General features: G+C 50.0%; 1 protein-coding gene across 3 annotated transcripts; it reads left to right on the top strand.

Annotated features, from left to right (window-relative positions):
• The first annotated feature begins 4,354 nt into the window (after window positions 1–4,354).
• On the top strand, window positions 4,355–24,061 carry CHRNA2 (cholinergic receptor nicotinic alpha 2 subunit). 3 transcript variants are annotated; one of them, XM_003830804.4, is made up of 7 exons: window positions 4,355–4,820; window positions 12,450–12,658; window positions 13,666–13,886; window positions 14,269–14,313; window positions 16,308–16,417; window positions 19,649–20,663; window positions 21,892–24,061. In XM_003830804.4, the coding sequence occupies exons 2-7, from the start codon at window positions 12,586–12,588 to the stop codon at window positions 22,015–22,017; spliced, it is 1,590 nt and encodes a 529-aa protein (XP_003830852.1). In that variant the 5' UTR covers window positions 4,355–4,820; window positions 12,450–12,585; the 3' UTR covers window positions 22,018–24,061. The 3 variants fall into 3 exon arrangements, with proteins under 3 accessions (XP_003830852.1, XP_054972359.1, XP_034821766.1); XM_055116384.2 differs by lacking the exons at window positions 4,355–4,820; window positions 12,450–12,658; window positions 13,666–13,886; window positions 14,269–14,313 and having other exon boundaries at window positions 16,304–16,417; window positions 19,654–20,663; window positions 21,892–24,060; XM_034965875.3 differs by lacking the exons at window positions 4,355–4,820; window positions 12,450–12,658; window positions 13,666–13,886; window positions 14,269–14,313 and having other exon boundaries at window positions 19,785–20,663; window positions 21,892–24,060.
• The last annotated feature ends 165 nt before the right edge of the window (window positions 24,062–24,226 follow it).

The following is a 24,226-nucleotide window of genomic DNA, read 5'->3' as shown; positions in this document are numbered from 1 at the left end:
CTCGGGAGGCAGAGGTTGTGCTGAGCCGAGATCGCACCATGGCACTCCAGCCTGGGCAGCAAGAGCGAAACTCCATCTCAACAGCAACGGCAACAACAACAAAATGAATTGGGAAGGTTTCCATGATAAATGCCATGGAGCCTTCCTTACCAATGAAAAATGTTTCTCTTTCTCTGCCTGATGAGCCTGTTCCTGCCTAAGCTGAAAATCCTGTCACATCCTTGCCTGAAGGATATACCACACACCCCAGGTAAACCAGTTTTCTTCATGATCCACCCCCTCCCTGCCTCTAGACTTCAACTAGAGTCAGATCCCTACATGTCCTGGCAGGTGGGGCATGGGAAAACCTGGGAAGAAACATAAAACACACCCCAAGTCTGCAAGATTCTGCTTGTTTGTGGTCACAATCTGGTGAATATACACAGGAATGGACTCTTGAGGTCCTAGACCAAGGACAGAAAGTTGAAGTGGAGTTTGGCTGACAGGGGTGTGCTTTCTAAAGATTTGGGTTTCGTCTACAAAGTCGAACAACTGGAGAAAGTACTCACAGTTTGCTCAACTGGTAGTCCATGCAAAGTGAAGATGAGATACCAGAAATTAGTTCAATGTAATGGAAGACTTGGAGGGACAGGAATATTGGAATGGATTTCTTAATATATGACCTGCTCGCCTTCCTCCTGATGTGGAAGGACTCATCAGAGACCTCTTTTTCCAAGACCTTGAGAGGTGCATTGGTGAGGAAGAACCATCATCTCAATTACAGGAAAGTGCAGGAAGTGGTTTGAACCTTCAGTCCCAAGGTTAGAGTTAGGGAAACTTCTCAGTGCATGGCTGTATTAGTCCATCCTCACATTGCTGTAAATACCTGAGACTGGGTAATTTATAAAGAAAAGAGTCTTAATTGGCTCACGGTTTGCAGGCTGTACAGGAAGCATGGCTGGGGAGGCCTCAGGAAACTTATGGTTATGGCAGAAAGCAAAGGGGAAGCAGGCATGTCTTCACATTGCTTCAACAGAAGGAAGAAGAGAGAAGGGGGAGATTCTACACTCTCTGAAACACCAGATCCTGTAAGAACTCACTCACTATCATGAGAACAGCAAGGGAGAAATCCACCCTTACGATCCAGTCACCTTCCACCACACCCCACCTCCAACATTGGGGATTACAATTTGACACGAGATTTAGGTGGCAACACAAATCCAAACCTATCAATGGCACATGCCCATCATCTGTCTGCTGAAGGAGGAAGCAAGAGGAAGCTGTGTAGTGCCCCCTACCTAACAAAACCATAAATGCAATTAATACAATGTCTCCAGAGGAATCCCAAGGATTAGGGCCACCAGCAAAGGCTGTAAGGATGCAGAAGTGGTAATTTTGATGATCTCCAAATGCTACCTAAGGTAGATGGGTCTCATAGAATGTCAGTGGTTCATTGTAAACTTAAGTGATTCCGATTACAGAAGCTGTTCCCAATGTGGCCCGAATGCTCATCTTCCCAGCAGCAGTGGCAAACCCTGGTCTCTGGATGTGCTGGCAGAGCCCAGAGGTTCAAATTACTCACTTGGTGGCAAGTTGATTTTAGTGAATGCCTTATATGCTTGAGAAGGCAGCAATCTGGCTTTCGTGGAATACAGTAGATGCTTATTCTGGAGAATGGCTGGAGAGGAAACCAATACATACCCACTCTAACCTCATGATCTATTACTACAATCAGCACTGTACCTGTCTGTATTTTCTTACTGGCTTTGCTAATTTATTTCATATTCTGCCCACCCCATTACTTTCTATGTGTGTGTTTTGGGTGAACGTTATTATTTATTCCATAGAAAACAGAATTTCAAGGTGGCACATGTGTCAGGAATTAGAGCAGGAGGCTGGACTTGGAGCTGGATGGTCACTGTTGAGACTTGGGGTTCTATCCCTGTGGAGTTAGGGTGGGGTTAGGGGGAGGCTTTTTGCTTGTGTGAGGAATGGTTGCATTCTGCTAGATTCTGTATTTGTATGTTTGGCATCCACTATATGCACGGCCAAACTAACAGCCAACTTTGTTACATCTCCCCTGCAATCAGCTTTTGCAGGTGCACTACAGTTATAGTACAAGCCCTCTGCCTAATCTTGACTCAGGATCCCCAACAGCACCATTTGTCTAACTATCACACACCGAGCCAGTATTCCTCCTGCCCCAAATCACCTCAGAGCTAGGTACTGGGCAATTAGAGACCATCCTTATAGCTCAGAGCCCACCAAGATTATTCCAACTATCTCATCGCAAGCTGCTTCCTTGCACTGCCCTGGTTTTCCCGGGGAAACCTCATAAAGGCTCGGGGCCAGGCTTCCCACATTGTGCCCTCCACCTCCTGACACTTCCTGGTGCTGCTCTGTGTGGCCCTGTGGGAATGTGCCACCCCTCCTGTTTCTAGGGATCTGTGAGTATAAACTCCGTCCTTTATGACAGTCACTTCTGTGTCTGCATGTCTTACCAAGCCTGATTAAAACAAATTCTGGGTGCAAATTTTAGGACAATTAGATGTAAACATTTTTTTTCAAAGTGTGATGATGGAAAGTCGAGTGTGCACTGATGTTAGGAGCCAAAGAGCTAGATTTCGGGTGGCGGGGAGGGGGGTGCTTTCCAGCATTGAAACAACTTTCAAATATTTCAGGAATGTCCCCCTTCTTGAAGTGGGCAGAGCCCACCTTCCACATAGAAGCTCAAAACCTCAGATTCCTGCTTCCTTGGCCTTCCTGGCATCTGGTTTGGGAGCACATGCTTTAATCAGATGCATCTGTTTCGACCTTTGTATGCAGAGCTAGTGACACAAAGGAGCAGGGCTGGAGGAGAATTAACTGTGGCAGTGGTGGCAGCAGCAGGGATGGCTGCTTCCAGGGACAGCGGTGACAGCGGCACCCATGACGGTGCCAGGTTCACATGCAGCTCTGTAGCAGCAGGACCCACCATGCTGGCCGCGGGGCAGAGGTTTCCCTCTTCTCCCTGCTCTCCAAGCAGCCCCTCCAGATTTCTAGGTGCTTCTGTGAACCACCCGTTGTTCCTCAATAAAACCATTCTCCACTTAAAGTAATTGGTAGGTTTTTATTGCTTGCAACCAAGAATCCTGATGGATACAAGCTGTGATTTTCTTTTCTTTTCTTTCCTTTCCTTTCCTTTTCTTTTCTTTTTTCTTATTTCTTCCCTGCTTCCCTTCCTTCCTTCCTTCAGTCTCCAAATGAAAAATGTATACATCTAACTTTATATATATGTAAATATGGTAAAATATTAACATTTATTAATTATGAATAGTGGAAATATGAGTGTTTATGGTTTTTTGGTATTTTATGTCTTTTAATTCTCTCAAAAGATGATGCTAGCAATCGCATGCACATGTGTACACACAATGCACATGTGTGTTTGTGTTTATTTGTGCTAATTGACTCCTCATAGTAAACCTATGAGGCAGGAGCCATTGTTCACATCCTCTTTTTACATCTGAGGAAACTGAGGCATAGGAAGCTGAAGAGACCTGTCCAGGATTATGCAGCTGTTCAAGAGCAGAGCTAGAAATTCAGCCTCAGCAGTCTGTGGCCGGGTCATGTCCAGGGCCTTTGCTTTTAACAAAATAAGGGAGATGAGCTAGCAAGTAGCTTCAGGGAAAGGCCGAAAGCAAAGAGTGTTTTAGGGTGGGGGATGAGCTTATTTAGGGGCTGAAGGGAAGGAACGAGTGGGGAGGAGAGGGAGGATCTGAGAAAGCCCAGGCTGTTAATAGATGGGGTGATGTCAAGACCACAGTGGGCCAGGATTCGCCATGCACAGGAGGAGACAGGAGTCCTCATCTGATACTAGAGAAAAGGAGGCTTCACCGGAAAATCAAAGGCAAGGTCACCCGCAAGGAGGCTGAGGGGGTGACAGAGAAGCAGCCACACCGGGTGGCCGCGCAAGTGACCGGTGGTCCTCTAGGGTGGTGGGGGGAGGGGTCTCACAGGGGGGAAGGCAAGGAGAGAACCGTGGGCTGGCTGGCAGCTCTGTCCTTACTCCAATTTTTCCGATGCTATTTACTGACTTAGAAGGTAAATACATTCCAAGGTTCTTCAAGTTCTTTACAGCTGGGCTTGTTCCAAGGCTGGAATTTGTGAAGTGGATTCACATACAGTGAAGCTGTATTGACAGACAGACCCAGGACCCAGGACCCAGAACCTGTGGGTGCACTCAGGGGCCCCAGGCAGTGATCCTGGAGCCCAGGGGTCCAGAGAGCAGGGAAGGGAGCATCGTGGTGACTGGACAGAGGGAGGACAGAGCTGCATCTGTCCCCACCGGACATAGGCTGGAGAGTCACAGGCTCCTCCTCCTTCCCCTCCAGAGAGGCTGTGTGTGTGTGTGCGTGTGTATGTGTGTGTGTGTGTGAGAGAGAGCGAGAGAACAGCGTGAGCCTGTGTGCTTGTGTGCTGAGCCCTCATCCCCTCCTGGGGCCAGGCTTGGGTTTCACCTGCAGAATCGCTTGTGCTGGGCTGCCTGGGCTGTCCTCAGTGGCACCTGCATGAAGCCGTTCTGGCTGCCAGAGCTGGACAGCCCCAGGAAAACCCACCTCTCTGCAGAGCTTGCCCAGCTGTCCCCGGGAAGCCAAATGCCTCTCATGTAAGTCTTCTGCTCGACGGGGTGTCTCCTAAACCCTCACTCTTCAGCCTGTGTTTGACCATGAAATGAAGTGACTGAGCTCTATTCTGTACCTGCCACTCTATTTCTGGGGTGACTTTTGTCAGCTGCCCAGAATCTCCAAGCCAGGCTGGTTCTCTGCATCCTTTCAATGACCTGTTTTCTTCTGTAACCACAGGTAAGAAAGGTACCCAAGGCTTATGTTGAGGGCGGCATGCATGTGGAGAGCTTGTGGATGTGGGGTCAAAGAAATACTAGCAGTTTCTGGGTACTCAGGAGGGGGTTATGGCTGAATGCTGGATGTCACCTGCTCCTAGAAATATTTTAGTCTCCTGGTTGTCCCTGCTGGGGCTGTCCACAGCCAGGTGACGATGAACACCTCCTGGCTAGGATGGCTAGCCCCGTCTCAGGAATAGTGACTTTGTTACACTGTATCTGCTCCTATGTCTTTACTACTGCGGTCCATTCTTTTGTTCATTTATTTGCTCATTCTGTAAATTGTCTATGTCCTTTAAAAGGGCTAAAAGACAGCAATGCTATTTACTGACTTAGAAGGTAAATACCTTCCAAGGTTCTTCAAGTTCTTTACAGCTGGGCTTGTTCCAAGGCTGGCATTTGTGAAGTGGATTCCTCCATCAGCTGGTGTGGTTGTTCAGATGACCTTCAAGATCCCACCCAACCTTGAGTGTTAAACTTCTGTGATTGAGCAAAACAGATATAAAAGCTAGAATTACACTCTCTAGCCCCTAAGCACCTTGAGTGCATTTATTTGGAAGAAGAAATCGTACTGGTTTCTCTAATGGAGGGGCTTCTTTGGGAGTGTAATGTTGCCAGTTGTGAAAAAGCTGAGACCTGTATGCTTGGGGAGGTTCTGGACAGCAGAAAGGAACCAGGTGGGATGGAAGCAGCCTTTTGGGAGAAGGAAATGTTAGTAAAAAGAGGAGAATGTGGACTGGTGGGTGAGAAGTTGAAAACAGACTTAGTAGAACCATGGACAGGGAAGTGAGCTCAAATCACCTTGACCTCCACAGAACCAGGATTCAGGCAGGCTAGAGATGCTGCAGTGAGTGTGGGGGTGGGGTGGGGGTGGCCTGGAACTGGTGTACGTGAGCAGCGACACAAGCCCAGTGGGGACACTGATGTCCGAGCACTTTACGTATGCAATCTCTTTTACATAGGCTTCTCTGTGTACCCCATTCACCCAGACCCACTTTACAATTAGGGACCTCATCCCACTCTCTCCCCTTCCCCAAATCTGCCAATCCAGCCACTTAGAGGGTCAAAGTGTGCAGCTCTTTTTTTTTTTGACATCTTCCTAACCAGTGGTGGAAGTTCCCTCTAATTACTGTCAATCACCTGGAACAATTCCTCCTTTGGTTTCCAGTGACAAATTAAATGAAATGATATAGTGGGCTTATCACAGGGGATGCAGGTTTGAGGCATCTTGCTGGGAATACATCCTCTAGAGTCACTGCATCTTATTTGCACATTCTTCTGGGGGTTCCCGGGTGGCTCTCCTTGGATCTCTAAATGATGCAATGTTAGCATGCCTGGATTCCTATTCTCACTAATGGAGAAAAAAAAATCTCCTTTTTAAAAAATGCACTTGGTTAAAAGGTGAAACAGATGATAGCTTTGGAATTTGCGACTATGATATTGGTTGGCTGGATGAGAAAGTGAATCTGCACTAGAGGAACCTGCTAGAATCTGGGATCCAGGTGGGCCTAGCTTTGGGGTGAGGTGCCTGTCCCCTCTCCTCACTTGTCCTCAACAGACCTCAGTCCTGATGGTGGCTTAGCAATGACAGACACAGTGCTAGGGTCTACGGAACACAGGTGAGTACTGGCTGAATTGCTAATACGAAATCGCCCCCCTAGTTAACACCACGTTATAATTTATCGCATTCTAGTTTCGAAGCTAAAGATCTTAGCTTGAATCTCAGCTTTATCACTTTTTATCTATATGGCTTTGGTCAACTTCTCTGAACATCAGTTTTTGTTTTTTTTTTTACTTACATGAAAGGGATAATTATATCTCTTCCCCACACCCTCCTAGGGGTCATGTGAGGCCCAAATAGGTGAAAGCTGCAAAAGTTCCTTGTAAACCTGAAAACAACATAAATGCACAGTGTTCTTAGGAAGACGTTTTAGGAATTAACATCAAGGGGGATTCTGAAATCCTCGTTCCCTGCACCAAATCAGCCCTGTGTTCTAATATCTAGTAAAAACTTCATGCCTGTATGAAAGTAGACATAAGCAATGGAATTTCACAACTCTTTTTTATTTTAACTAGCAAATGAAACTTCTAGATGGCACTGAGCCACAGGTAAATGGGGAAGGGTGTGGGATCTTTGAGGATCCTAAATCCTCCAGGTAGAAAGGATGAAAGAGACAAGAGACAAGGAATCAGAAAGGCAGCTTTGTGATTGTCAGGTGTTTGAATGATTGCGGAGAGCAGAGAAAAAAACTTCACCTGCTCTGCAGTTTCCCCTGGGTATTAACGAGATTTAATCTCGGATAACAACACTAGGGTCTCTAAACTCAACTCAACGCAACTCAAGCATCTCTCAGATGCTTATGCAGATTCAGACTCAAGGAAGAGCTTCCCAATGTGGAGAGTTGTAAAAAGCCTGGAAAGGATGCCTCAGGGAACTTGGGGCCTCCCTGGATGGCTTTGGAAGCAATGGGGCTAAATGAATAAAGTCATGCCCCACATTAGGGGTGGACGAGTGGATGAGACTCTAGCATTTTCCTTCCTTTTGGTTCTTCTCTACTCAAGCTCACTTAGTTCCCTGTTCCTGGTGCCTGGCACACTGTTGGCCCTGATGAAGAATGAGGTAGTACATTCTCTTATAGTCCAAGCATGAAACAACAACAACAACAAAATGAATGAGGTAGTGGAAATATAAACAAAGAAAAGGATAAACAATCACACTATAAATGCAAATGTTTGATGCAGTGCTGCTCCCCAAATTAAGTGACAAGCCTTGGTCTCCTTCCTCAGGCTCTTGGAGCCCTCCTCCTGCCCTGGGTACCTTTTGCAGGTAGCTCTGAACACCTGGAACCCACAAAGTAAGCTGGGGCTGTGCTTGGGGCTGGAGGGAAGAGGTGAATAAGATACAGTGGTCACCCTTAAGGAGTGACCTCACGACAGGAAGTTCCACTTTTCTCTGAAAGTCCCATTTGACCTTTCAGATCAATGTGGCAATCCCATTTCCTAGGCCTCAGCCCTAAGGTGATTCCAGATGAACACAGCTGACCTTTAAAAAGACTATTTTTGTGGTAAAATATACATAACATAATTTACCATAATAATGTAACCATTATTAACTGTATATAGTTCATCGTGTTAAGAACACTCACATTGTTGTGTAGACATCACCACTGTCCATCTGTAGATTTTTTTCATCATCCCAAATGAAACTCCGTACCCATTGAACAATAACTCCTCACTCCCCTCCCCCTAGTTCCTGGCACCCACCATTCTACTTTCTGTCTCTATGAATTTGACTATTCTAGGAACATCCTATAAAAGGAATCATAATGTCTTTGTCTTTTTGTAACTGGCTTATTTTACATAGCATAATGCCCTCAAGTTTCATCCATATTGTAGCATGGGTCAGAATTTCTATCCTTTTTAAGGACAAATAATATTCCACTGTATGGATAGACCACATTTGTTCAACCATTCATCTGTCGCTGGATACCAGAGTTGCTTCCACTTTTTACCCAGCTGATTGATGAACTGCACTGCATTCTGATGGAAGAGTGGAGGCAAATCTACACAGTTTGGGTGAGCTCCTGCTGCTGTGAGATGAGGGGAGGGCTTGTAAAACACATCACAGGTATTGCTGCCTGCTTGAAAATTATTTTTATATTAAGTGACCGATACATGTTGACAGTGGGAAATTTGGAAAATGCAGAAAACTGTCAAAAAGAATAATAATCACCTCTAATTCCTGCGCCCAGAGATAACACAGGTGATCTATTTGTATGCAGAAAAGAGATTAAAACAGAAAAGAGCAAGATGGTAAAGCTCTCTCTGGAAATCAGTTAGCTGTGCTGTTTCCTTTGCAATGGTCTGCTTTGGGGAAGTCCCCTGAGGACAAGTCTCTGCACCTTCGAGGGCCAGAGATCCCAGACCTTGCCACTGCAGTTCACCTGAGCCACAGAAGCTGCTGATGCCCAGGCTGGGGTGGGTGCTGTACAAACATTCTGCATAATTTGCAGGGCGATGTGAGTTTACACATTATATAAAGCTGCACTCCTGAATGAGAGCTCTTGACAGTTATGCTGCAGGGTTTGCTGTGTGAACAGAGCAGCTCCAGTGGGGCTGTGTGTACCAGGCCTATCTGTGGAGAAGCTTCCCACTGCCAGGACTCCCTGCTTCTCCCCCTGGAGGCACCATTCTGGGAGAGCTTTGGGATGCTCTCTCGGGCAGTTCATTCCATATACTGGGAACCACCAACCTTTTGCACCTGCCAGCTGGGGATTTTCAGAGTCAGGAAGGAACCGGGAACCTCTAAGAGCTGGGACAAAGGGAGGAATCCCAGGGCAGGATGGGGTGTAGGGTGGCACGGAGGATAAGGGCAGCTTATGGACAGGGGCAATATTCTCCCAAGGGAAGAGAAGAAAAATGTAATCCTCTATTTTCAACAAGTCTTTGAATTGAAACCTTCTGGGGAAATTGATGCAGGAAGGCCCTTTTCCCCTAAAACACTCTGGTGTCTGTGCTATAGTCAGTATATGCCAGCAATTCCAACACATTGAAATTCACATCAAATCCTTCCCACATTCCTCTTCTCCTACTTGACCCAAACTGTCATTGTTCAATGCTACTGTGGGTCATGGGCCCTGACAACCATAAGAGCAACCTGTTCCCTGACCAGCCCTCTGCAGTTCCCTGGGGACTTTCATGGGCACAAGTGATCCCGTTTGCTCCCGTCACTCCTCCCACAGGGCAGAAAGTGTCCAATCTTTATCTTAAGACAAAATCCCAGGGGGATTGAGTGACCTTTCACAGATCATCACCAGCCAGTGGTGGGGCCAGGACTCAAAGCGACATTTGCCAGTGCCAGCCCTGCTCTCATCTCCTGCCAGGAGGTTAGGATGGGCTGGTGCAACCGGCCCTGGGAGAGATGGAGGATTAGTGATGCTGGAAACACTGTTGAGAGTCTGGGTCAGGGTGGACGGGGGGATGAGAATGACTAGATAGAAGTGGTTTCACAACTTCATGAATAATAATTCTGATTCTCTCATACCCGGTGGTTTACTTTTATTTTTATTTTCTTTTTGAGATGGGATCTTGCTTGTTGCCCAGGCTGGAGTGCAGTGGCAAGATCATAGCTCATTGCAGCCTTGACTTCCCCAGGCTCACACGACCCTCCCTTCTTGGCCTCCCCAGTAGCTGAGATCACAGGCACGCGCCACTATGCCCAGCTAATTTTTGAATTTTTTGTAGAGACGGGGTGGGGGGGGTCTCACTATGTTGCCCAGGCTGGTTTTGAACTGCTGAGCTCAAACACTCCTTCCATCTTGGCCTCCAAAAGAGCTGGAATTACAGGCATGAGCTACTGTGCCCAGCCCTTGGTTTATATTTTTAAAGCCACTTTTACCCTTATTCTTTCTTTAAAAGTTGTGGCTAAATACACATAACATAAAATTGATCATTATTGGCATTTAGTACAATTCGAACAGTGTGCAGCCATCACCACTATCTAGTTCCAGAACATTCTCACCCTTCCAAAGGAAATCCTGCACCCACTAGCTGTACCGAGAGCCATTGTTATCTCCCTAGGCCACATACACGATGTGTCCCTGAACACGAGGCCTTGCTCTTCTCTCCATAAGGGGGGCTGCTTCAAAAAACGCTAATTTGAATATGTAAGCTTTTAAGGCAATAATGTTATTTTAGTGATATATATATATATATTTTAAATCAAATACTCTATAAAATAATATTTTAAAATACTGCTTTTCCCAATTTTCTCAATTATGAAACATTCATTTCATATGAAACATTATATTTACCCCATCTTTGACATCTGTGTCCTTCTGGTCACTAGAACCCTTTGTGTATTGATTCTCCATGTTTGGCAAATATCACTGTCACCACAGTCAAGAGGGGTAGCTGCTGCTTCTTAATCCATGAGGTGTTTGTTTATTTTTTAATAATAACTTTGTTTGAGATAAATTCAAATATCATAAAATTCCCCCATTTAAAGTGTGCAATTTGGTGAATTTTAGTATATTCACACATCTGTGTAACATCACACCGTCTAGTTCCAGAGCTCTCTTATCCCCTCTAATGGAAACTCAGTGATCATTAAGCAGTCACTTCCCATCCCTCCTTCCCGCTGCCCCTGCAACCACTAATCTACGTTCTGTCTCTATAGATTTGCCTATTCTGCATATTCCATATCAATGGGATCATACAATGTGTAGGAAAAACCACAAACTGTTTTTCTCTGCTCTCACCCCACAACAATCAACACGGAAGACTTCTGTGACCCCCCAAAGATGTGGGGATTTCTCCTCACCCGCAAGCAAGCTGTCAATTCTGCAGCAGAGATCAGCTGGGTGCCTTCTAATTCAATTCAGACACCATCCATCTGGAGACAGCTCAGATCCCACACATCGGGGGCTCAGTCCCCAACACTGCCCCCCAATGTCAATGCCGATCACAAGTCCTAGGTTGTTTTACCTGTGCTTCTAACCCACTGGCTATAAATTGGGGTTCCCATGACCCCCTCCCTGGGTTCAACTAACTTGCTAGAGTGGCTCACAGAATTCAGGGAAACACTGGTTTACTAGCTTATAAGAGATAGTGTAAGATACAGGTGATGAGATGCATACGGCAAGGTTTGGGAAGGGGCACGGAGCTTCCATGCCCTTGCTGGGCTCATCACCCCTCAGGAACCTCCAACGTTCTGCTATTTAGAAGCTCTTCAAAACCTGTCCTTTCAGGGTTTTATGGAGGCCTCATTATGCAGCATGATTGATTAATCCAGTGGCCATTGGCGATCAACTTAACCTTTATCTCCTCTCCTGTCCCTGGAGGTTTGAGGGGTGGGGCTGAAAGTCCCAACCCTTTAAAGCCTGTCTTTGTCTTCCTGTGACCAGCCCCATCCTGCAGCTGCCTAGGGGCTGCCAGCCACCAGTCATGCAAAAAGATATCATTTTGGAGATTCCCAGTATCTTAGGAGTTGTATTCCAGGAAATAGGATTGAAGACCAAATATATTTTTTACAATATCACCTTCAGTATGTGGCTTTTTGCCACTGGCTTCTGGTACTTTGTACAATGCTTTCTAGGTTCCTCCATGCTGTAGCAAGTGTCAGCACCTCAGTCCTTTTTATGGTGGCATCATGTTCCGTTGTAAGGATTTACTGCCCTTTGTCCATCCATTCATCAGCTGATGGACATTTGTTTGGACAAAAGGCTGTTTCCACTCTTTGGATCTTGTGAATAGTACCCTGATTCTTTTATTGACCACTCTTTGCAGTATGATTATCCCCATTTTATAGATGACCACTGAGGCAAAGCAATGGGGACCTCAGTCCCATCCTGTGCCCTCCTTTGCCCAGTAGGTCAGGGCTGGTCTCAGGGCAAAGTCGCTGGCTGACTCTGGAGAAAGAGGAAGAGGCTGATTCCTCAATAAGCCAGGGAGAGCCCAGGAGCACCTAACTGCTGAGAGGCCTGCTGAGGGCCTTTTGCTCTCATTTCATGCCTGTGTGGAGCACGAGAAACAGAAATATGCCTATGTCAAGGATGCATGACCCTAAGAGCCCTTTCTTGGGCTTGCTCAGATTCGGTGGTGAGAGGAAGCCTCGCAGAATCCAGCAGAATCCTCACAGAATCCAGCAGCAGCTCTGCTGGGGACATGGTCCATGGTGCAACCCACAGCAAAGCCCTGACCTGACCTCTTGATGCTCAGGAGAAGCCATGGGCCCCTCCTGTCCTGTGTTCCTGTCCTTCACAAAGCTCAGCCTGTGGTGGCTCCTTCTGACCCCAGCAGGTGAGTGTTTGTCACCTGTCATTGTAAGACTTCATCTCATGCCTGTGGGCTCACAAACTGTAGGAAGGAGTCTGCAGGTGGGTGTGTTGCAACCGTCAAAGCTGCAGGGGACTTCAGAGGCTATCAGCCGGGTGGCTGTTTCCACTGGGAGAGGTGGAGGGGCAGTCACAGCTCTGACGTTAGCATCTGTGTCACCTTAAATGTCCCCAAGCTTCAATGTCCTCAGCTGCAAAACGCAAATAGTGTTGTGTACCTCCCAGGCCTATTGTGAGGATTAAACGAAAGTTTGTGACCAGAATCCGGGATACAGGAGGCACTCGGGACACAGCGCTTTCTGTCCCAGATGGTGCTGACACGTTTTTCTGGGATTTGGAGCTGTAGTTCTCGACTTGCTCGGACAGCAGAGCCCTGAAGGGGTGAAGCTGTTTGCTGAACACAGTGAAAACTGACATGAGCGATGCCATAGAAACATTTTGAAAAGCTTTGTTTATCTGATAGGAAGTGGCAAATGCCCATGGTTTAAGAAAAAATTGGGGAGGTTCTCAAAGTGGTCCATTTCCCTGTTAGCATTAATGGTTCATCGGATAAGTGGGTGGGAACGGGAGACTGCTTACCCTGGCCAGGCTCACTGCAATGCCAGAGCCCTTCTCCCTGCAGCCCCCCACGTAGACCAGGCGTCTTCCACTTTCCTGTCCCCCTGGCACTCCTCCATATGGGGCTGAATCTTGTCTCTAGATTCAAGTTTCCCCACTTCCCTGCCTCTGCCCCTGCCCCTCGCCACCTGCAGCACTAGTTCTCACTCTTTTCTTCTCTAACATCACAAAACAAACAGCTGACGTTTCCTGAGCTCCGACCCCGCAGCCTGCTCATGCTGTGCTCAGCTCTGATAGACATTATCATCTGCCATCTTCAACAATGTGTTGAGATAGGTTCTGGATAAGCATCTCCATTTTACAGATGAGCAAACTGAGGCTCAGTGAGGCTGAGTGGCTCTGATTTGATGGCAGGTGGAGAGGAAGCTAAGCGCCCACCTCCCAGGGCTCCTGGAGACCCACTCTCCTCTCCCAGTCCCACGGCATTGCCGCAGGGAGGCTCGCATACCGAGACTGAGGACCGGCTCTTCAAACACCTCTTCCGGGGCTACAACCGCTGGGCGCGCCCGGTGCCCAACACTTCAGACGTGGTGATTGTGCGCTTCGGACTGTCCATCGCTCAGCTCATCGATGTGGTGCGCCTGTCTTCCCACCGCTGGCCCCGAGGAAGGAGATCCCAGACCACTCACCGCTTTCCCCCTGCTCCTTCCTCTACCCCAGCCCTGCCTTCACGCACAGCAGTGACTTGGGGTGGGGGTGGGGATGGCTCTTCCCAGGGCGGCTACACTCTCCCCTCTCCCAGCTCTGGAGCTCCCTCCTAGGAGAGCATTGATTGGCAGCAGTGCCTGTGTGACCCTGGAGAATCTGAGTAAGGGTGGCAGGTTTCAGAGTGGGTGGTGGGCGGGCTGGGCTTGGGGTGTCCTATCAGAGGGTCTGAAAACAGCCCATCCCACTCCACCCTGTCTTCTGGGGCTGGGCCCACCCCTTTAATTGCTCCTCTGTCTCTCTCTGGGCCAGGATGAGAAGAACCAAATGATGACCACCAACGTCTGGCTAAAACAGGTGAGGGCCCCTCCTCCAGTCCAGGCGGCGGGTACCGGGAATCCATGGACCCCAGACCCCTCCAGGACTTCTTTGCTAGTGAAAGACCAAGGAACAGCAAGACCCTGAACTTAGTTTACCAAGCAGATGCCACGTGGGATGTTCCCAAAGCTGACTTTTTCCAGAGGGCCTGTGCTCTTGGTGGCTAGACTGGAGTCTAGTGCCTGAGAACATAGCCTCAGGCACTAGAAAGCCAAGTGGTGCTTTCCTGGGAACAGGCGTCTGTTCATCCCTGCTACTTCGGAATCCTCCCCAAAGCCCCACAGGGGGTTCATTCTGCCCATTTTACAGCTCAGGAGATCACGAAGCAGAGAGAAGCTGGGCTGGAAAAGGGGGCCCAGCTGTGCCTGACTCCGAGTCCCAGGCTCCTTCTATGGGAGAACGCTGAGTGCTTAATACCTATACTGCCACCCAAATACCCCCAAACTTAGAGGCTCACAGCAGCTCCCAGCTCACTGTATCTCATGGCTTTATGGCCAGGAGTTTGGGTGGTTTCTTCTGCTTCACATGGTGACCACTAGGGTTACTTTGTGATATTTGAGTGAGGGTTCATCTGGTCTGGAGGGTCTGAGACAGCTTAATTCACACATCTGTCCCTTAGCAGGGATGCCTGGAAGGCTCTGGCAGGTGCTGGAAGGTTCTGGAAGGCTGGACTCAGATGGGCCCTTCGCCCCCTTCAGGCACCCTCAGAGTCTCTCCAGCAGGGGAGTCAGACATCCTGCCTGGTGGTTCAGGGATTCCAGAGTGACAGTCCCAAGAGACGGGGAGTAAAAGAAACTGGGCCAGCATTGATCTTGTTGTATACTACTGGTCAAGACAGTCATAGAGCCCAGTTAGACTCAGGAAAGGGTGCACAGATCCCGCTTAGGTCGGAGGCTTCCCTCCCTCTGATGCTGTAACCCAGGAGCTATTAGGGGGTCACTCATCTCATCTTTACAGATGTGACAGCTGAGGGCCAGAGGGAAGCAGGAACTTGGAAGCTACCCAGTCATGCGGTGTATGTGTGCAGGGAGGCAGGCCTAGAACCTGGGCTGCCACAGTTGTCCCCATGGGCTGGTCACCTGGGCTTCAGGGTTGGGGTGGCAGGGCAAGGAAGGAGTACTGGAGTTTGAGGCCAGTCAGCAATGCCTCTGATTAGCTTGTGATACTGGATGAGCTACGTAACCTCTCAGAGCCTCAGTTTCCTCATCTGCAAAATGAGGATAACACAACCTACTGCCACATGCCTGGGAGGATTAATGTACCCCAATTTGGTGTGGGTGCCTCAAAATGTTGGTTGGACCTGCAAACTTGACAGATGGACTACGGAGATAATACGAACCTGATGGAGGCAGGGGGACTGATTTGGACCTGCGTCGGTGGAGGCAGGGGTGGGGGCCAGACATCCCGTCTCTGGTGGGACTCCTGTGGGGCACTTGAGAGTGCAGTTTGAAGGTCCCCGGGTAACACCCCTGCCTCACTGTATGCCTCTGGCTGGTTGATTTTCCTGTCTCTGGGTCCTCAGTTTGCTCATCTGCTAAATGGGGAGATACTTTCACCTGTTCTGCATTCCCCGCTTGGCTCTCCCATGGAGGCTTTTCCTAGATGGAGAGCATAAAACAAACCATAAACTGTGATGCACTAAAAATGAGAGATTTCACTAGAGATGAGTGAGGTGGCCCACCAAGGTTGTCCAGCCAGGGATTGGCAGAACGAGGACTAGAGGCAGGACAAGGGTGAACTTCATGTGCCCGGGACCTTGACTACTAAAGTCCAGGCAAAGCGAGAAGGTTGGTTACTTGCTCAGAGCCCGTTCCCAGCACCGCAGCTCCCTCCACTATTCTGGGCTGGGTGGGGAGCCCTGGCTGCTCCAAGGGGGCTGCTTGGCCCAATTCTGGGCATCCCCGGGGTGTGCTAGCTTTGCCCTAGGCTGCTCCCTGGAAGCAAGGTTGACACAACTCCTTCCCCACACACAGGAGTGGAGCGACTACAAACTGCGCTGGAACCCCGCTGATTTTGGCAACATCACATCTCTCAGGGTCCCTTCTGAGATGATCTGGATCCCTGACATTGTTCTCTACAACAAGTAGGAAGCCATTGGGGTCCTGGGGGGATGAGCGGAGGCCAACTTGCAGGGGCCGGGTCCATGGCCTTGGGAGGGGCACCCCTGGTGTCAGCTTCCTCGCCTCCTTCTCGACTGCTGTGCTGAGCATGTCTCCCCTACCTCTCTCTTTATTCCTTCATTTCTTTCCTTTTGTTCTCACTCTACACCAAAATGAATGGCAGCTGAGCACCTTTTAGGTATCAGTGCCTGGCACTGTGCTAGAGGGACAGAGATTTGTCCATACTGAGTATTCTTTGAAAAATTTGGTGCAGGCTCAAAAAACAATACCTTGGGGTTGGAGTTGTGAGGGGTGGCAGTGTTGTTCAGACAGACAGGCATCATCGGGCCAGCACCTTCAAAGGGCATGTGCTCACTTGGTATGCAGTTTCCTTTTTCCCAATCATGTTGTTTTGTAGTTGTCTTCAAGACTAAAAAGGAGTAATCTTTGACCACAATGACAAGAAGTTAATAGAAGGCAGAGGAGTCTAAAGAGAGCCCCAGTGGACAAAAATAAATCAATAAAAAATATTTTGATGGAATAAATAGACATCTATAATTTCATTTCTGTGTTTGGTATCAGGCAATTCTTCCCTTAGAAGTAAAGAAGTTAAAATGAAAAGATATTTGGTGTTATGTTCATCTAAAAAGGTTTTCTAAGGTGGGGCTGTAAGGAGCATGGCTTCTTTGAGTTATAAATAGGTATGAAAAAGGGTTCTGTGGTCAAGTAATTTTGGATAACATTGTATGTCATAACACCCACCCCCATCCCCACCCAAGTCCTTTGGAAAATGGCAGAGCACAATAGCATTTAAAAAAATGTTATTAGAAGTTCTGCAGCAAAGACACCCACGTAGCTCAGCATTTCCCGATTCATTTGATCCTACTTTGGAAATGCTATTTTTAAAGAATGAAATAAAAGGAAAAACAACCCATTTCTGGATTTTGTGTCTTCAGTTGGGTCAGATTTTTTTTTTTACACTGTCCAGTTCTGGTCAGAACTAAACCCTTTCACCTAAGCCATTTTGGTGAACACGTGTTCATCCTGGGTTCTTACACTGGCAGCTCTCACACAGCAGGTGCCTAGTGTTTGCAGCTGCTGCAGGACTCATGAACTCCCCACCCTGTCGTATTTCTGTGCCCCATAGCTGGCACCCAGGGTCCTTCTAGTTTCTGCTTCCTGTACATGTGGCAGAGGTCAGGAGCAAAGTCCTACATCAAATATGACTTCGAGCTTGACAATTATCCAATAAGACTTCAGCTGGTGTTACCTGATTTATTACAAGAAATTTTGGTGGGGGACAAAATTCCAAGCCGAAGTCTTGCTGACATTTAGAGAAGGATCCCCTCCACCCAGATACCCCACTCAAGGTTAAGAGGAAGGCATCTTAGAGTTTGCAAGGTTCCTTCCCCCAAGTGAGCACATGTTGCCATCTAGTGGTCATTGTTTGTGATAAACAAAATGCTTGAAAAATTTTTGTTTTTGCCTGGGCGTGGTGGCTCACACCTGTAATCCCAGTACTTTGGGAGGCCGAGGCCGGCGGATCACGCGGTCAAGAGATTGAGACCGTCCTGGCCAACATGGTGAAACCCCGTCTCTACTAAAATACAATAATTAGCCGGTCGTGGTGGTGTGCACCTGTAGTCCCAGCTACTTGGGAGGCTGAGGCAGAATTGCTTGAACCTGGGAGGCAGAGGTTGTAGTGAGCCAAGATCACACCCCTGCACTCCAGCCTGATAACAGAGTGAGATTCCGCCTCAAAAAAAAATTTTTTTTTAACTTTTGTCTCAATGTGTTTGTTACTCCCTTTCAAAGTTCCCATTTCCAGCCTGCCCATATCTCTACCATGGAACTACTCCATGGGGGAAAAAAGCCCCTGTTCCCAAGTACTCTTCTGATTTCCTGGATTTTAGGATTGACTGTGGGAATTAGAAGGGGAGGGAGGATGGTTAAAGACTAGAGCAGGAGCCCACCGAGCCAACTCCTGGTGGAATCAGGGGCTGAGGCTTCCAGGAAGTGCTACCTGACTGGTCACCACTATTCCAGTGTCCCCAGACTCCTTGTGGGTCCTTGATGCCTAGTCCCATGATACTCCTGATTCACACTCTCTGTCCCTGTGTGACCCTCTACTGGAAGGCTCTCTGCCCATTTCTCAGCCAAATCCTACCATCAGTCAAGGCCTTTTGCAAACAGCAGGCTTATCGATGACCCTGCTCACCTCCCAGAAGGGAGTTTTCCCCCAAAGAGTCCAGGGAGCACCCAGACTGCCCTCCTAGCGTTGCCAACTGCCTCCCTGATGTTGCAGTGGTTCCTGGAGACGTCTCATCTCCTCATGGCTCCTTAAAGGCAGGGACCTTTCTCATATTCCTCTTCTGCACAGCTCTGGTACAGGCCCTAGCGGATGAGGGGCTCAAAAACGCATGTTAAATGGATACATTCAAGGTAGTATCTTCACCCGCAAAGATGTTAGGTCTCTTCTGAGCAAGGATGATCCCAGGTGGAAAGGGATCGCCCTCCTAAGGGGCCGACTCATCATCTGCTAGGGAAGAAAAACAGACTCATAGATATCATTCTAATATATTAAATGTTCAGCTCGCAGGAGGACAGCTTTGACCCCCTGTGATGTCATCCCCACCCAGCCAATCAGCAGCAAGCACCTGGCCACACCCACCCTTCCCCAAAACTGCCTTTGAAAAACCCCTAACACGCACGAACTTGGAAGAGATGCTTTGAATGCTATCTCCTTCTCCCCCGTGGTGTGGCTGGCCTTGTGTCTATTCAACTCTTTCATTACTGCAAATAAAATAAAATATTAAATGAATACAAATAGGCAATCAAACAACATATACCCCATGATCACAAATATATATGATTGTCATATATTGATAGATTATGTATATATAATCGTTATACATTTTATATATATACATATATATCATCAAAATGTTATTAGTGGTTGTTTTTAGAATTCTTGGTACTGCCTTCTATTCCTCACAATTCCTCCTTTTGTATTTAAAAAGGTAGTAATTGACAAGACAGCTCAGTGGCTATACATGTGCATGCCGGGGGAGACTTACACACTTGCATAAATAAACCCCACCAGTGTGGCCGGGTCTGACTTGATTCTTGGGGTTCCCCTGCTGCCAGCTCTCTGAGTAGCCTGGCTCAGGCAGGTGGGTGTGCAGGGGTCTCCCCAGCTCCTCTCCTCTTCCCAGTGCAGATGGGGAGTTTGCAGTGACCCACATGACCAAGGCCCACCTCTTCTCCACGGGCACTGTGCACTGGGTGCCCCCGGCCATCTACAAGAGCTCCTGCAGTATCGACGTCACCTTCTTCCCCTTCGACCAGCAGAACTGCAAGATGAAGTTTGGCTCCTGGACTTATGACAAGGCCAAGATCGACCTGGAGCAGATGGAGCAGACTGTGGACCTGAAGGACTACTGGGAGAGCGGCGAGTGGGCCATCGTCAATGCCACGGGCACCTACAACAGCAAGAAGTACGACTGCTGCGCCGAGATCTACCCCGACGTCACCTACGCCTTCATCATCCGGCGGCTGCCGCTCTTCTACACCATCAACCTCATCATCCCCTGCCTGCTCATCTCCTGCCTCACTGTGCTGGTCTTCTACCTGCCCTCCAACTGCGGCGAGAAGATCACGCTGTGCATTTCGGTGCTGCTGTCACTCACCGTCTTCCTGCTGCTCATCACTGAGATCATCCCGTCCACCTCGCTGGTCATCCCGCTCATCGGCGAGTACCTGCTGTTCACCATGATCTTCGTCACCCTGTCCATTGTCATCACCGTCTTCGTGCTCAATGTGCACCACCGCTCCCCCAGCACCCACACCATGCCCCACTGGGTGCGGGGGACCCTTCTGGGCTGTGTGCCCCGGTGGCTTCTGATGAACCGGCCCCCACCACCCTTGGAGCTCTGCCACCCCCTACACCTGAAGCTCAGCCCCTCTTATCACTGGCTGGAGAGCAACGTGGATGCCGAGGAGAGGGAGGTGGTGGTGGAGGAGGAGGACAGATGGGCATGTGCAGGTCATGTGGCCCCCTCTGTGGGCACCCTCTGCAGCCACGGCCACCTGCACTCTGGGGCCTCAGGTCCCAAGGCTGAGGCTCTGCTGCAGGAGGGTGAGCTGCTGCTATCACCCCACATGCAGAAGGCACTGGAAGGTGTGCACTACATTGCCGACCACCTGCGGTCTGAGGATGCCGACTCTTCGGTGCGTTGGGGTTGGGAGAGGCGCCAGCCTGGGTGGCCCCACCAACTTAGCGGGGAACCAACTCATCGCAGAGTGTGAGCTTGGGCAGCCCAGGCCCCTCTCGTGAAGGCCCACTTCCCTCAGTCATGGTCCTTAGATGGAATAAATAGCAAGAGAGCACATGTAGCTGGCCGCTTTGAGGACATTTATTGGCAGGTGGCAGGTTACACACCACAGAGTCAGGCATGAGCAGCTCAGACTAACAGGGATCCTGAGAGCCAGAGAGGGAGGACCCCAGATGCTGAACCCCGTGCCTCCCTCAGGCCGCCAGCTCCCACCATTGCCTTGGAGGTGGCGGCAGGCAGGGGGAGCATTTCAGGAGAGACCCAGAAAGTCAGCTGCTGCAGTGTCAGCCTTTGTCGTTTGTCTTGGATGGTCTCTTCCTCCGCCTCCTTGTTCATGGGCTCCTGAGGATCTTGCAAACTTCACTCTTCAACCACAAACCCTGCAGATTCTTGGTTGTGCCAGGTGGACTCCACTCCCCCGCCCCTGCCATGACATTGGCCCCACCCTGACCCCTGCCCCAGCTCCTGTCTGCCATTGTTATGTGAGCAGGCCACTACTCTAGCACAAAATTCTTATCAGCCTAGGGAATGATGAAAGGCCGGGGGGTTATTACTGAGTGGCCTTGATGAACAGACAAGAAAATTAATCATGACGTCATCCAGGAGCAGTGGAGAATCCAGGCTCCCTTGTCTGGGCTGTGAGCCCAAGTTCTACAAAGCCCCCGCCCCACCCCCAGCCTGCCTGGGGTCCCAGCCACCTTCGCCTGTTTCCCTCTCCCCAGCTCCAGCAGGTGGGTGAGGAGGCAACCTGGAGCAGCAAAGTCTGGTGTTGCATTGAAGTCTGCAGGCCCCCTAGAAGGGCCCATGCTCCTGGGTGTTCCTGCCGCCTCCTTGTGTCCCTCTAGCCTCCTTTACCTATAGTCTGGGAGCATAATATGGACAGGTGTGGGCATGTGGAGGGGCTGGGATGGGAGGGGAATCATCAGTGGAGCTTACTGGAGCCTTGAAACAGCCCATCCCTCCCTTCCACCCACCCCGCTCCCTGCGCTGACCTTTGCTCCCCAAGGTCTCTGTGGGGCAGTTGCTGCTGCCCCCAGTGGCCGTCTGTGCAGGGGCTGTGAATGGGGGGAACACATCCCTTTCCCAGGCCTGGCCCCTGTCACTGTGTGCTGTCTTCCCCACAGGTGAAGGAGGACTGGAAGTATGTTGCCATGGTCATCGACAGGATCTTCCTCTGGCTGTTTATAATCGTCTGCTTCCTGGGGACCATCGGCCTCTTTCTGCCTCCATTCCTAGCTGGAATGATCTAACTGCACCTCCCTCCAGCTGGCTCCCAGGGCACCCCCGCTGACCATCTTTTGACCATCTCTGCTACAGCTGCCTCTGGTGTCCCCTTTGGGGTGAGCAGGTGCCTCTCCACGGAGTCTGGACACTGACCCAGGCATTGCAGGCTTCCATCCAGCTTAACGTTATTGTACCAGGGCTGAGAGCCTGCTGGGTGCAAAGCCCTGTTTTGGATACGGAGGAGCTGGGGAAGCTCTGCAGAAGGTCACAGTAGTGTGGTGACCAAGTGGGGCAGAGTAAGATTCTCCTGGAGGAGCAGTGCAGACCCTAAGTGACAGAAGGGTCAACCAGGGGGACAGTGGGGCCAGGGTGACGAGGAAGGGAATGCAGACCTCAAAGGAGGGGCCGTGGGGGCAAAGGGGAGGGTTCTTGGAGGTGGAAGGGCTCTGAACAATGTTTAGATTTGGAGATGAGCCCAAAGTGCCAGGGAGAACAGCCAGGTGAGGTGGGAGGTTGGAGAGCCAGGTGGGGTCTCTCTAAGCCAGGCTGGGGTTGAAGTTCGGAGTCTGTCCGAGTTTGCAGGGTGCTGAGCTGTACGGTCCAGCAGGGGAGTAATAAGGGCTCTTCCGGAAGGGGAGGAAGCGGGAGGCAGGGCCTGCACCTGAGGTGGAGGTACAGGGCAGATCTTCCCTACCGGGGAGGGATGGATGGTTGGATACAGGTGGCTGGGCTATTCCATCCATCTGGAAGCACATTTGAGCCTCCAGGCTTCTCCTTGACGTCATTCCTCTCCCTTCCTTGCTGGAAAATGGCTCTGCACCAGCAGGCCCCCAGGAGGTCTGGCAGAGCTGAGAGCCATGGCCTGCAGGGGCTCCATATGTCCCTACACGTGCAGCCGGCAAACAAGAAAGACCATCCTGAGCCGCTCCTGACCCACCTCAAACTCATCTCATTCGGCCTGTCCTCCCTCCCTTTACCCCTCCTTCCCTCCCCAGGAACCCTGTTCCCTGTGCCTGGCTCCATCAGGAGGAGGCCTCACTTGGGAGTTGAAGATCTTTGCCTTTAGTTCCTTTGATTCTGAACTTCTCAAAGGCAGGGACTCTGCCCGTTATTTTTCCCACCCCCAGCACCTAGCACAGTGCTGGGTGAGTGGGTCAGCACTTAAGGCGTTTGTTCTGAGTGGTTGAGGGGAGCAAGCTGGATTGTTTGGGCCCTAGGACTGTTGTGTAGATGGCAAAGCTCTGGTCCCGTCCCTTATCAGCCTGCCTCGTCTCTCCCAGAGCCCCGAGGTGTGTTGACCTGCTCTGGACCCTTCAGAGCAGCCTGTGTGTGCACCTTGGAACGCAATGCACCACCCCAAAGTCTGAGGCTGCACCCAGGATCCCAGGCCGAGCTGCTGCTCCTGGGATCGGGCACCAGACCTCTCCCCAACTCTGTCCAGACTGGAGGGTGGGACCTTGGCAGCTAACGGATGTGGGCATTGGGTTCTCGGGACAGCATGGAGGCTCCAGGCAGGAAGCCGAGCAGGGCGAGCTTCCAGTTTCCTTTTGGTCCTAGGGGTCCCCTCCTTCCAAACTCCAAAATGTCTCTCCCTGACACTCCCAGGGGAAACCAGCCTGGCTGTGACGCCCTGGCCCAGGCCCTGCCACGCCCCACTTCTCTCCCACAACCCCCCTGCTCATGGCACATCTGGTCTCTGGCTCCTGTCTACTCGTGTGCATGCAGCTCCCAGCGCTCCCTCTCCTCCCACTTGCTCTCCAGAGGCCTCGGAGCTCTCATATCCAGGCTCCCAGACCCACTCTCCTGAGACAGTGATGTTCACTTCTGTTATCCACGTCTCCTATCCATCTTGCATGTGAATAAAGAGATTAAATAAAGCTGCACCTACTGCTCACTCAACTGTGCGACCCCCTCCTCGCCAGCTGCACTTCAACATCGCCAGTGTCACCCAAGCCCCTCCAGAGCCTGGGTGGTTTGGGGGCCCACAAAGAGAGAAATGACATGGCATTCCTCATGTGGCCATGGAGGGGACTGCTCTGGGTCCCCCCTGGAAAGTTGCCCCCCACTGTCCCTGCAAGGGCAAAGGGGCCAGCGCACACCCCTGACCCACTGCCGGGTATCACCATTCGAACCTCCTTGGCCAATGACCAGCACTGGACAGCCCTTGATCTCTGTCCAACATGAACACAATCGGTTTCTTCCAGGACTTGGCTCACAGTCCCCATTATCCCCCAA

This window comes from Pan paniscus, chromosome 7 (genome assembly GCF_029289425.2).
Source record: "Pan paniscus chromosome 7, NHGRI_mPanPan1-v2.0_pri, whole genome shotgun sequence".
NCBI lineage: Eukaryota > Metazoa > Chordata > Mammalia > Primates > Hominidae > Pan > Pan paniscus.
The sequence above is the reverse complement of the archived record's forward strand: the minus strand, read 5'-3'. Positions and strand labels throughout refer to the sequence as shown.

Excerpts from the sequence above, each read along its gene's own strand:
- CHRNA2 (XM_003830804.4), top strand. The coding sequence starts at position 12,586 with ATGGGCCCCTCCTGTCCTGTGTTCCTGTCCTTCACAAAGCTCAGCCTG. Across the intron at positions 12,659-13,665 it reads GCTCCTTCTGACCCCAGCAG|GTGGAGAGGAAGCTAAGCGC; the intron begins GTGAGTGTTTGT and ends ATTTGATGGCAG. Across the intron at positions 20,664-21,891 it reads CTGAGGATGCCGACTCTTCG|GTGAAGGAGGACTGGAAGTA; the intron begins GTGCGTTGGGGT and ends TCTTCCCCACAG.